This window comes from Oncorhynchus kisutch, linkage group LG5 (assembly GCF_002021735.2).
Source record: "Oncorhynchus kisutch isolate 150728-3 linkage group LG5, Okis_V2, whole genome shotgun sequence".
NCBI classification, from domain to species: Eukaryota; Metazoa; Chordata; class Actinopteri; order Salmoniformes; family Salmonidae; genus Oncorhynchus; species Oncorhynchus kisutch.
Genome location: NC_034178.2, coordinates 53,053,914 through 53,067,756, shown reverse-complemented (window position 1 = coordinate 53,067,756; position 13,843 = coordinate 53,053,914). Strand labels below are relative to the sequence as shown.

At 42.0% G+C, this 13,843-nt stretch overlaps 1 protein-coding gene and 1 long non-coding RNA gene across 2 annotated transcripts; both read right to left on the bottom strand.

Annotated features, from left to right (window-relative positions):
* Positions 1 to 3,247: 3,247 nt before the first annotated feature.
* On the bottom strand, positions 3,248 to 6,765 carry LOC116374221 (uncharacterized). The gene is made up of 3 exons (XR_004210070.1): positions 6,582 to 6,765; positions 4,100 to 4,230; positions 3,248 to 3,347 (listed from the first exon to the last, which is right to left on the bottom strand). It is a non-coding gene; the product is annotated as an uncharacterized LOC116374221 (long non-coding RNA).
* Positions 6,766 to 7,749: 984 nt separating this feature from the next.
* LOC109891595 (beta-crystallin B3-like) lies at positions 7,750 to 11,820 on the bottom strand. The gene is made up of 6 exons (XM_031825381.1): positions 11,688 to 11,820; positions 10,658 to 10,739; positions 9,683 to 9,801; positions 9,265 to 9,397; positions 8,336 to 8,478; positions 7,750 to 8,182 (listed from the first exon to the last, which is right to left on the bottom strand). The coding sequence occupies exons 2-6, from the start codon at positions 10,730 to 10,732 to the stop codon at positions 7,954 to 7,956; spliced, it is 699 nt and encodes a 232-aa protein (XP_031681241.1). The 5' UTR covers positions 10,733 to 10,739; positions 11,688 to 11,820; the 3' UTR covers positions 7,750 to 7,953.
* Between the last annotated feature and the right edge of the window lie 2,023 nt (positions 11,821 to 13,843).

The window sequence follows — 13,843 nt, the reverse complement described above, 5'->3', positions numbered from 1 at the left end:
GCACATTTTCCCAGCAGAGGTGTTTCCATCAAATTGACTTGTTGTGGATAAAATGCTGTGGGTGATGATGTAGTGCACATTAAAATAATTCGCGGTTAAATTCCCACGTTCCGAATAGCAAAAATACAAGTTAAATGTGTTTTCATCGCGTTTTCAACTCTACTGATGGGTTTCTAACAAAAAAATTGTGTGTTTATATAGTGAATGTACCAACTGTGGTATTGGCATGTGCTCTCTAGCCAACAGCTTGCAGATACAGTGCAGGTATAGGCTAAATTATGAGGTTATTATGGACAAAAGAGCTAAATCATTTTAATTTATCCAATGGCATCCAAGCATGGATCATCATGTCAAAAGAATGAGACCCTCAATATTCATTGGAAAGTAGCATCAAATGCATCAAGCCCATAACTTATTTAATCTGTAGTTGAATAAACTGCATGCTTTCCCGAGTCTTAGTGGGAGGACCACGAACCATGTCATTGAGTGACTCCAAGTTTACTTCATTATGATGGATATTATATCAATATTTGCACATAAAAGCATTTCCAGCACTTTTTCTCACATAATACATTTTACTGACACAAAGTTTCCACCTTGTCTAGCGTATTTTGATTTGTCGACCTTTGGAAACTTTACTGACAAATTTGCTGTTACCATCAGCCCTGTCAGAACATTTGTACTTTTCTCGCATAAAAAGGTTGGATGAAACCTGGTTAATGTGGTCTTATTCCATTTTACAGGTCAAATGTTTTGGCTCCTGTCTCTTTATATTCTTATAGACTAGCTTCTTATCTGTCATATTTGGAGTTATGTTGCTCTGTTATGTGGACACTTGAATTTGTCTTTACAGTTACCAGTTGCCCTGGTCGTGTCAGTATACAGCAACTTTAAAAAGCAACTGCCCCTAAAAAAAGAAAACAGCCTATGTGGCATTGCTATGAGTCAGAAGCATTTATTCTACTGTCAAAATGTACCATAAGGTGTAAAAAAATATTTTGGTGGTCATAAGCTCAGTCTCGTCCAAAACTGAGTTTTGTGAGACTTGTGGACTAGACTGCATCACAATGTAAATTAAGGTTGGGTTTGTTTCAATTCTGACCACAGCTGGCAGCACACAAGTTTTCATCAATTCGAAGTGCAGCTGCAAGCTACCCGATCATAATGCATGTGGTAAATTTGGCTTGACTTTGGATATCCCTATAGGACTCGTTAGGGACCATCTGTTAATTATACAATATAGATGGGACAATACGTTAAAATTCCAATAGCTCCCAATTTCAATGACTTCAAAACAACTATAAACTGTAGAAATTCATACACAAATAGTGAAAGCATTTCATGTTTAAAATATTGTTTCATTTACATTACAGTGGGGAGAACAAGTATTTAATACACTGCCGGTTTTGCAGGTTTTCCTACTTACAAAGCTTGTAGAGGTCTGTAATTTTTATCATAGGTACACTTCAACTGTGATCTCTCACAGAATCTAAAACAAAAATCCAGAAAATCACATTGTATGATTTTTAAGTAATTAATTTGCATTTTATTGCATGACATAAGTATTTGATCACCTACCAACCAGTAAGAATTCTGGCTCTCACAGACCTGTTAGTTTTTCTTTAAGAAGCCCTCATGTTCCCCACTCATTACCTGTATTAACTGCACCTGTTTGAACTCGTTACCTGTATAAAAGACACCTGTCCACACACTCAAACAAACAGACTCAACCTCTCCACAATGGCCAAGACCAGAGAGCTGTGTAAGGACATCAGGGGTAAAATTGTAGACCTGCACAAGGCTGGGATTGGCTACAGGACAATAGGCAAGCAGCTTGGTGAGAAGACAACAACTGTTGGCACAATTATTAGAACATTTAAAAAGTTCAAGATGACGGTCAATCACCCTCGGTCTGGGGCTCCATGCAAGATCTCACTTTGTGGGGCATCAATGATCATGAAGAAGGTGAGGGATCAGCCCAGAACTACACGGCAGGACCTGGTCAATGACCTGAAGAGAGCTGGGACCACAGTCTCAAAGAAAACCATTAGTAACACACTACGCCGTCATGGATAAAAATCCTGCAATGCACGCAAGGTCCCCCTGCTCAAGCCAGTGCATGTCCAGGCCCATCTGAAGTTTGCCAATGACCATCTGGATGATCCAGAGGAGGATTGGGAGAAGGTCGTGTGGTCTGAGGAGACAAAAATCTAGCTTTTTGGTCTAAACTCCACTTGCCGTGTTTGGAGGAAGAAGAAGGATGAGGTCATCCCCAAGAACATCATCCCAACCATGAAGCATGGAGGTGGAAACATCATTCTTTAGGGATGCTTTTCTGCAAAGGGGACAGGACGACTGCACCGTATGGAGGGGGCCATGTATCGCGAGATCTTGGCCAACAACCTCCTTCCTTCAGTAAGAGCATTGAAGATGGGTGGTGGCTGGGTCTTGAAGCATGACAACGAACGAAACACACAGGCAGGGCAACTAAGGAGTGGCTCCGTAAGAAGCATCTCAAGGTCCTGGAGTGTCCTAGCTAGTCTCCAGACCTGAACCCAATAGAAAATCTTTGGAGGGAGCTGAAAGTCGGTATTGCCCAGTGACAGCCCCGAAACCTGAAGGATCTGGAGAAGGTCTGTATGGAGGAGTGGGCCAAAATCCCCGCTGCAGTGTGTGCAAACCTGGTCAAGAACTGCAGGAAACATATGATCTATGTAATTGCAAACAGGTTTCTGTACCAAATATTAAGTTCTGCTTTTCTGATGTATCAAATACTTATGTCATGCAATAAAATGCAAATTAATTACTTAAAAATCATACAATGTGATTTTCTGGATTTTTGTTTTAGATTCCGTCTCTCACAGTTGAAGTGTACCTATGATAAAAATGACAGACCTCTACATGCTTTGTAAGTAGGAAAACCTTCAAAATCGGCAATGTCTCAAATACTTGTTCTCCCCACTGTATATAATTTATTATCCCTAACTAGCTCCAGCAATAGGCCATCCAGAGTCCATCAGGTCACACACCAGCCAGATGACGCTAATTGTTTAAATAATTTGGCTAACTCTTCTCACCTGCGAACACACGAGACAACCACATCAAACCACAACCTGAAACCAACTCACATTTGAATTCAGCCATGGCCGCTAGCATTTCTTAATGAACCAAATAAAAAGACTAGGCCAAATCAGGAAGTGCAGTCACCCTTTAAAACAAACTAATGACATGTTGCACCTCTACTATACCTTGCAGATGGAGGAGGACAGATTACAACAGCGGGCCAAGGGAGCACTTAGAACAGCAGCAGCCAGGGGCAGGACCAGTGGTGATTTTAGCAAGTAAATCTTGGTGGGGCAAAGAACATTTGTTTTGATTTGATGCATGCCAGCAAAGCAACAACACAACACTAAACAATACATTAATTGGACTATAACGGTGACAAACGGTGACCACAAACCGTTAGGGCCTACATAAAGCTGTCCCAACAGCAGTCCCAACACCTTACCACTGTTATACCTGGCTATCAGCAGAGCCTTGTCTGGCAGAAAAACAGTTAATTGAGCCTCATTTACTGCCTTTAAAAAAAACATAGCTTAAACAAATGTGGTTTCTACTGACAATTGAGATTGACAAACTATGGCATAAGGGGACGACGAGCGGATAAGAGGCAATCCGTAATTTTGATTAAGACAATGAGCAAGCTAGAACGGATGTAGTCAATATAACTATTTGTTCAGCACTTTTGAAATGTACAGCGACAGAATTCAGAACATGGGCCGTTCTTAGAGCTTCCTGTACACCAAGTCAGAACCGTAGGATAAATAAAGGGTGCATACATGCAGACAACAAAAGCTCTTACAATATTCGATGACATTTCTCTAAAACAGGCTATAGGCTTCATGTGCACCACCAAGTAAGAACAGTGGGCTAAATTATGAGGGGAAAACAGACCAAATTATTAAGGTGAGGCACATGGGCTACTAACAGCTTACTACACAACATACACTTAGTATTACTTTCTTAGCTACACTATACATATCTCCCTGGTATATTAAATCATTTATGAAGTAGCATACATTACATTTTTTGGACTCACCTTGTTGTGCTGTGCTCACTTGAACAGGAAGGTGGAGCGGTGGTCCTTTGTGGGCTAATTTTGTTTTCAAACTTTGTCATCACAGTCTGGCATTCTCTGAATTTATGGTGCTTTCAAGACAACTTGGAACTCTGAAAAAGACAAGGTCAAATCATGACATTAGTGATCTTCAGGTCGGAGCTCTGAAAGAGGCCAGAGTTCCTGACTTGAATTTCCGAGTTGGATGACCTTTCAAAATGTGTTTTCCCAATTGGAACTTGTTTTTTTCCCCAGAGTTCCCAGTTGTCTTGAACTCACTGAAGTCTGCGATTTCCCCGTTCTAAGTTCAGATTTCAGAGTTTTCAGTTATTTTGAAAGCGGCAGAAGTCATGCTGGATTAACAGCATGGCAAATTATGAATATTTATCCTTTTAAGCTTGGAAAAGAGACCCTTAAACCCAGACTTGGACCACACATCCACTCCACTGAATAGCAGGCTAGTGATTGCTTTGCAATGCTTTCAGTTAGCCACTGATTCCTTCCAAACCACTCATTGTTGAATTTGCGCTTTCCAACTTGTTGTGTGATGTTTATTTCCAATGGCCAATGAACTCCAATATGGTTTATCTATAATTTCTCAGAATTTTACTTCATATGAAAAGAATTTGCCAGTAGATTGTCAACTTGGTTCATGATGATGACTGCTAGCTTGCTACCTAAGATTTTGAAAGTATGATGTAGACATAAGTCCAATCAAAGCTACTGTAGAAATAACGTGATTTGACATCACTTTATCTGTGGCCCAAGACCTCGAGCCTTCTTGGATGGGTACTTCTAATGTAACTCTATGGCAGAACCCAAGGGGCTTGAATTTTTGAGCTCTCCCCGTAGATTTTGCGCTGTCGTAGTGTCTCCATGAGTGACAGAACACTGAGCCAATCACGGCACAACTAGAGAACATTACCAACCCCTACACTCCGTATTTTCTACTGGCTGCCCCACCACCACAGAAAACACTGAACTAGGCTGAAACACCTACATTTTGGAGCTTCCTTTCTCAAGAAAACAAAAAAATGTTTTATTGTTTGCAAACTGATATATGAAATGTATTAATGCCAAAATAACATGCAAACAGGCAACAACAAAAACAAAATGTTTGTTGTTAAGCTCTGGCCCACCTGCCCTGAATGACAGGTCGTCACTACACCGGCCCAAACAAGTTAAGTTACCCCAGTATCCCCTTGACTGTTTTTGATTGCAAAGAGACACACCAGATAAGAAACATCCAGCAACAGAAGAATAGGATATAATGGAGAGCCACACCAGACGAGACACAGAGACAGCAACAGAATGATAGGTGATGGAGAGAGACACACCAGACAAGATACAGAGACAGCAACAGAATGATAGGTGATGGAGAGAGACACACCAGACAAGACACAGCAATAGAAGAATAGGTGATGGAGAGAGACACAGCAGACAAGATACAGAAACAGCAACAGAAGAATAGGATATGATGGAGACACCAGACGAGACACAGAGACAGCAACAGAAGAATAGGATATGATGGAGAGAGACACCAAAAGAACAGAACAGGCCATAACAGAAGAGGATAGACAAATGAGAGTAACAAGAACCTGAGATGGCAACAGACAAAACACAGACAGCAACAGACAAGACACAGAAAGTGACAGAAGAGTGCAGATGGACAGAGAGGGTTTGAGCACACAGTAGACTATCACAAGCTGCTCTATAGTCTAGTTGTATTTACACAAATTATAACAGGTGACATAGAGACAGTTAAAAAGTTAAAAAAAGGTTTACAAAGAATTTGCAGGTGAGGTAAAAAAGCCTTACTTCTACACTTTTTACAATCAGGACATGATTGCGTGCGTGCGTGCGAGCGCATCCGGGTACTGTTAAGCTGTGTTCCCATTGGCAGTTTGAAGTGACTCAAATCCTATGTATTTGCAGATCCAATTCAAATCTGTTCTTTTTCCTGCAGTCTGAACAGACCAAAAACACATGGAATCTGATATTTCAAGCGGCATTTCATACCACCTTTGTATAAATCTGATTCCTGGGCATGTGACTTGTGTCTGAATGGTCAAGTCTGATTTATTTGCCCTCAAGTGGTTTTTAGACTGTGATTTGGCATATCTTGTTGCTTGCTAGCTACACTGTTGATAGTTTAACAAGAACATGTGGGAGCTAACTAGCTTGTTAATTGTTAAGTGAATGTGCTAGAAAGCTAAATGGTTACCTAGCTAGCTAGTTGACTGCTGTGGCTAGCAAAAAATGATTTGTTTTGGAAGTTGGATCATCTTATCCTTTGAGGCTTTAAAAGTGTTCTTACAGCATGATTTTCCATGAACATTCAAAGAAACTGGGAAATGGGCAATACACTGTAGATGTATGTGTTCCAGGGTAGAGAGACCCACAGTTGCTACTGTAATTGACTACTGTCAGTGTCTGCTGTGGCAGGTAGGAAAGTGCAAGTTACCTGATAAAGAGCTAATCTCTCAATGTTCATCTCAAAGTGCACCAAACTTATGAATTTTAGCTGTTGAAATTCCTTTGCCTCCGGAACGCCAACTGGCTTTGAGCTAAGCTCCCAATGTCTTCAAATCCTAAAAATGCCCCTGCCTCTGGGGGCCTGTTTGGTGTCACACTTTTCCCCCATCTAACACAACTGACTCCAATAATCAACTAAGCATGATGTTCAGTTTAGAATGCAATTAGTGTCATCAGCTGTGTTTGCTAGGGATAGGGGGGAAAGTGTGACACCACTCTGGGCCCCGAGGACTCTAGCAAAGATTATGGATATACTGACAAGATACATGCCTCTCCGATCTAACAATGGGAGTCGTTCTCCACAAAGCGGCACGGCTGGCTGTCTAGCTCCCACCTATCCTTTCTTTGGATTGGTGGATACATCTCATTATTGTAATCCTTTTTTGAATATTCAATGAGGGTTTTTGGTGAGAGACGCTATGCTACCAGCCTCATGCCATGAATATGCATAGCCATCTCGAGACAACTCCGATATAAATATTTTTTTCTCAAAGTTGCTGGGATGTCACATGTCCTACTTATATCAGTACATTTTTAACATCTTAAGCATTACACAAAACATATATTATATTAAATAAACCTCAAGTAGAAAATAAGCCATTCATTTTTTGTTGTTGACCAAATTCAACACTCATTGACCTCCATACAAGAATTCCTAGCTTGGTTGGGCAAAACAAAAAAAAACGCTACCTGATGGATGGAGACAGAATTTCCGCCGAGTTTGTTCTCTTCCTCTCTGACTGTAGTTGCCCATCCCTGCCCTAACCCCTCCTCACAATGGAATGTCTCGTAGTCTACCTGTATACTTTTTTAAATGGTGATAAACATGATTGTTTTAATTAGTCTCCTCGACACTCCTCTCAACTTCCCATGCAGATTGATGTTTTCTGGTTCCATATTACCATCTGCTGGTCAGTGTTTTACCCTACATCCATTCTAATAATGTGGCTACAGTATATTGTAAAAACTTTAAACCAAATAATATTTCTGCTATTGTATGGCGATGGCACACTAAATAATATTATTCTAACAACGTCAGAGAAGTTTTCAGAGCATCTCAATAAGAGGGCCTGTTAGACAAAAACAACACACTCTCATCCAGTTGGATCAAACCAAATCAGGGTCAAAGCCTTTATTATTTCCACTCCAGACACATAGGTAAGTCCGTGATGGTCACTTCACTTCCGAGTTCGTTGTTTCTTGGTGGCCCTCTGTGATGAGGAGAGACTCAGTGGAGCCCTGGATGGTTGGGGGGCCCGGGTTTGGCTTCTTAGGGTGCCTGGGGCCACAGCCACTGTCTTTCAGCTGGTGCCAGCGGTGGGTGGGGGTGTGGGGTTGGGTGCAGGAGTGGGGGCAGGGGGCGGGGCAGGGGCGGTGAAGCAGCCCCTTTTGTGCCACTGCATGTCACGCACTCGTCGGACGGACTGGATCTGAGGCGCCGTGGCTCCCCAGTCGTTCCAGTGCTTGTAGTCTCCAAGCTCAAAGACATACTGGCGGCCCCTGTAGCCTGGGAACATGTAACCCACCCACCTAGGGAGGATAGGGGAAAAGGAACATACAGTCATAATCACATTTATGGAACACAAAAAAACACACTTGCATGATAGATAACCTTGCAGTAACCTAGCTGTAGAGAGATACTGTATTCCTGACCTCAATTATATGTAGAGGTGTTGAACTTACGTTCCATTCAGAGCCTTTACACTGGCCACACAGTCCTGGAAGCCATGGACCCACAGGCTGGGGATGTCGTCGTCCACAATCTCCATCTTCCTCCCTGCGTAACCTGGTTTGTCAAACAGGTGGAGCTTGTGATCTGCACTGTCCTGGAGAAACACAGATCAGAACAGGTTGTGGTTATGCTTTGTTTTCCACACTGCTATTTAGTTGGTGTTTGGTTTGAAAGATGGTAGCTACTGGAGATTGAACCAAACTTGCAAGCTTATTATGCAAGATTATAAAAGTCCTTCAACATTACCATCCACCAGTAGGTGAAGGTCAGTTCCGGGAGACTTTAGGCCAAACTGGGAGAGTTGACAACCCTACTTAGAAATAAGTTGGCTATTTATAGACAGAATAATGTTTTGGTCTATACCCTTTAGCTTGACTAGTCTCAGATATCGCCAACCTTGGAGCAATATAAGCCTATAGGCAACAGGTCTGGGGAGGATGTTGTCTTTGTTGTCTTTTGTCTGACATTTCAAAAAATTATAACTTTTTATTTTTACAAACAACTCTCCCAATAAATCACACGGGCTAAACATGTGCCTCTGCCTGGGGTCTCCAAATCACTGATGTCCAACTTGTACAGACATTTTAGCTGGAGCATTGATACATTGCCAGACGCAAACCGTCTGTTTAGAGAGACTATATATAGCTTGACAGTCTTATCTTATGACAGCTGGATGCCTGTCCACTGTGGGTTGTTAAGGTCAGTAGGCTAACATCCTTATATACTGTATGTAGAATATGTGTAAATTATTTGGTCTATATTCTCTCTGTATATTCTGTTTATTGTACAGCGTTTCACCAGGTCAAATTCCTGAAACATGTAAATACTTTGTGAATAAAGTTGATTCTGATTGTAATTATAATTCCAGGGACATACGGACCACTCGGAGTGGCCTGAAGGACAGCAGGTAGTTGTTAGTCTGGCTGTTGGTCCAGGTGCTCCAACGAGGATACTCGCCCTTCTCCAGGACAAACTGCTCCCCCCCAAATGCCTGGCACTCAAACGCCACCCAGCTGAGAACACAAATGTAATTGCACTTTACCAATTGTTTGTACATAAATGGTAGTTGTGAGATAATAAATGAAAGGTAATTGGTACAAACTGTAAATGTGATCGAAATGTATATACTGTATGTATTTCAATAGGAATGTAATTAATTGTCTAGAGACTGAGGTTGAATTAAGTAAGGGCAGTCAGTGTCATAAGAGGCTGGGAGTAGTGGAGAGACAGGTAAACATTAAGTGGCTACGAATGAGGCATCATGGGTAATGTAGGAAATCAAAATCATTGACACTTACGGTCCAGATTCCACAATGACAGATCCCACCTTCTCACATTCCTTCTCAATCACATCCTTACACTCTGCAGACAGCTCCACCTTCTTCCCAAGGAAATTCTCGAACTCAAACACCACCACCTGCAAGGCAAGCCAGGGAGAGGCACAGGTCAGTGTTAAGTAAGTAATAATACATAGTGTAAAATAAGATAAGCAATCAATCAAATGTATTTATAAAGCCCTTTTTACAACAATAACTTTTTTGTTTTTTTTGTTGTTGAATTTTTACCCCTTTTTCTCCCCAATTTCATGGTATCCAATTGTTTTAGTAGCTACGATCTTGTCTCATCACTACAACTCCCGTACGAGACAAAGGTTGAAAGTCGTGTGTCCTCGGATACACAACCCAACCAAGCCACACTGCTTCTTAACACAGCGCGCATCCAACCCGGAAGCCAGCCGCACCAATGTGTCAGATGAAACACCGTGCACCTGGCAACCTTGGTTATCGCGCACTGCGCCCGGCCCGCCACAGGAGTCGCTGGTGCGCGATGAGACAAGGATATCCCTACCGGCCCCTCCCTAACCCGGACGACGCTAGGCCAATTGTGCGTCGCCCCACGGATCTCCCGGTCGCGGCAGGTTACGACAGAACCTGGGTGCGAACCCAGAGTCTCTGATGGCACAGTGCCACCCGGGAGGCCCTACAACAACAATTTTAACATTAGCACAAACTGCATAGGGCTACAAGTTACAGAGTTCTAATTTAACAATGTGCTGTATAGTGAGGTGTAATTGTTCTGTACTTGCTTATTTCATTGTAAATACATGGTATCAGTGACCCTTCATAAAAGTTGGACCCTGGGAACACTAGGATATAACAATATTTTTATAAAGTCCAGTGACCTTGTAGCTCTGGGTCGAAGTTTCCCCAAAGTTGCAGTTCTAGGATTAGCTTCTGCCTAACACCCACCTTGCAAGTTCACCCTACACCCACCTTATAGGTGGCTCCTGCCCCTCCTTGGCTCTTTCCAGCTGCTAGCTGCTCCGGTGCACCCTGCTGCTCTGACATTTTACCTCTACATTCCAAAACATTCCCAAACACAGTCAGTCACTTAACACAATGGCAACAGGGACTATAACAGGGACTATAACAGCTAACTCAGAGGTGGTCTGTGCCGTGGTCACTTTAGGTCTGGCCAATAAGATCAGCAAGCCTCTGGCGTTGTCCAGTATCACATTTGGCATTCGAGTGCAATCAAATACTGTAGTTTTTGCGTGCACGAATACTCCAATAATGTATTGTCATTTTGGAGTCACTTTCATTGTAAATAATTATAGAATAGAATCTGTTTCTAAACACTTCAGGATTATCCATAATCATGGTAGCATCCACATTCATGTTGAAGCGTTAAGAAAGATATTCTATTCTAATTTCAATAAAAGTGACTCCAAAATGACACAATACATTATTTACCATTAATTTCTATTGGGCACAAAATCATCTGAAACACAACCAAAACAAACAGAAAATGTATCCAACAAATGTTTATTCACACTTATTGCATGCTATGAATATTGGACCAAATATTTCCCTTTTTACTACTTTATTACACATAAGTGAATTTGTCCCAATACTTTTGGTGGCCCTAAAATGGTGGAGACTATTCACCAAAAGTGCTGTAATTTCTAAACGGTTCACCCTATATGGATGAAAATACCCTGCAATTAAAGCTGACAGTCTGAAATTTAGCCTCATAGTCATTGTATAATTTCTATTTCCTGGAGTGCTGGAGTACAGAGCCAAACTCCCAAAATTTGTCACTGTCCCAATTCTTTTGGAGCTCACTATATTACATATTCTTTTCCACTATCGCATTTGATACATTCACACATATTCAATTCCAGGTAAAACAACAGTGCACACAGGGTTATGGAGAGCAATAAATAGGGATAATTGAAAACAGCAAGAGTTGTTGGCAGCACAAGACGACAGACAGAGAGGAAAGAGAGAGATCTGTTTTTACCTGGATGGCTTGTGCTTCACTGCACCACGTACGAGGCACTCTCTTCGTTTTTCCTTGTTCTTTCTTTTCTTTCTTTCTCTCTTTCTCACTCTGTATGAGGGCGTGTTGAGGCCTGGCGAGCAGGCACTAGGGGCCAGGGGGGGTATTTATGGTTTATAAATGGCACACTGCAGCAAAAAAAACTGGAATGGGGATGCTGTTGATGCAGCAAGTCTGTCGCTTGCATTGTGTCCATCACACTGCCCCTCAATAGGGCTGCCACCCGGGCCGACCACGCTCATGCTGCCACCCTGCCAGTGGCCCGATGGTGGGCACACACAGACAGCGAGCCAAGAGGATTGAGAGAGATCAACCCCACTCAGCACTATTGGCCACACCTAGCTGCCCATATGTCTGTCTGTCCAGCTTTCCATCCGTCTGCCTGTCCACTACCACGCCATCTCTCTTTCTCCTGTCTATTGTTCTATTTACTCCCCTTCATCTTCCCCCACGTTCACTCTCCCGTAGTGCATTTCCTTTACTTCTCTCCTTTCATGCTTTTCATCACCCTCTCTTATTTTCAGCCATTGCTTAATCCTTTAAGTTTCTTTCCTCCTCCTTGTTTGACCTCTTACCCCTTTTCTCTCCTTGCATCTCTCTATTCACCTCTTTCTCTAATCTGTGTGTGACACTGTTTACCTACTCTTAACACCACCCTGTCCTATGCACTAGGTGTCAGTACCAGTACATGGTTCAGTTCTATATTAGCAGGATCCAAGTCAAACATTGGTCTTTGCCATGCAAACAGCAATGCAAACAACATGCAAATCTTCTTACACACCTCCCTTGATGCACTGGACATTTTTACAAGCTCACTTTCCAGGGGGAATCTGGAGAAGCCCTTCCTTGCAATACAGTAATGATGTTGTCTATTGACACCTGGTGCATGCAACCAACATGCTCCTATCACACGCTTTGCACACAACCAATGTAGACCGGTAGGTGTAGGTGTCAGAAACATTCTATGGTGCCACTCAAAATAATGTTTCTTACTGTATATGGGCCAACCGTATTTGTATCTCTGAGTGTGTGTATTTTTGTGTGTTTTCTATTATTCCAGTGAATTTAATAAGCATAGCATTAAAGAAACAAACAATTCCGTAGAACATTTTTGAGAGAATTGACATCTTTGAGACAGGGTTAGTGATCCTTTGAGACAGGGTTAGTGATCCTTTGAGACAGGGTTAGTGATCCTTTGAGACGGGGTTAGTGATCCTTTGAGACGGGGTTAGTGATCCTTTGAGACGGGGTTAGTGATCCTTTGAGACAGGGTTAGTGATCCTTTGAGACAGGGTTAGTGATCCTTTGAGACAGGGTTAGTGATCCTTTGAGACAGGGTTAGTGATCCTTTGAGACAGGGTTAGTGATCCTTTGAGACAGGGTTAGTGATCCTTTGAGACAGGGTTAGTGATCATTTGAGACGGGGTTAGTGATACTTTGAGACGGGGTTAGTGATCCTTTGAGACGGGGTTAGTGATCCTTTGAGACGGGGTTAGTGATCCTTTGAGACGGGGTTAGTGATCCTTTGCGACGGGGATAGTGATCCTTTGAGACGGGATTAGTGATCCTTTGCGACGGGGATAGTGATCCTTTGCTAGTGCATAACATTCTGAGAACTATATGTTTCTTAGAGCTTGGTAAAAGCGTGGTTGTCCTATGCTTATTTTTGCATACAACCTTCCCACAACTTTGGTATTTCATTTCTTTAACAGAACGTTTCCTAAAAGTTCAAACATGGTTACATTTCATCAACATTTTTTAAATGTTCTTGGAGCGTTCTCCAACTGGTTTCACATTGAGAATGTTGTCAAATAGTTCCGAGAACGTTAAGAAACAATGTTTTTCAGGGGAATTTCAGTTCAGTACGTTTCATACAGGTTTCAGTACGTTTCATACAGGTTTCCTCATGGTTCTTTTTAAAGTCATGTTCTCAGAATGTTCAGAGAACGTTAAGAAACAACATTTTTCTGTAGGAATTTCAGTACTTCAGCATAACGTTTTCTGCATGTTTCCCCATGATTCTATTTAAAGTCATGTTCTCAGAACATTAGGAAATCTTTCCATAAAAACCTCAAGAAAACATAAGTAACCTTCAAAGAACTTTCTAACAACAAAAC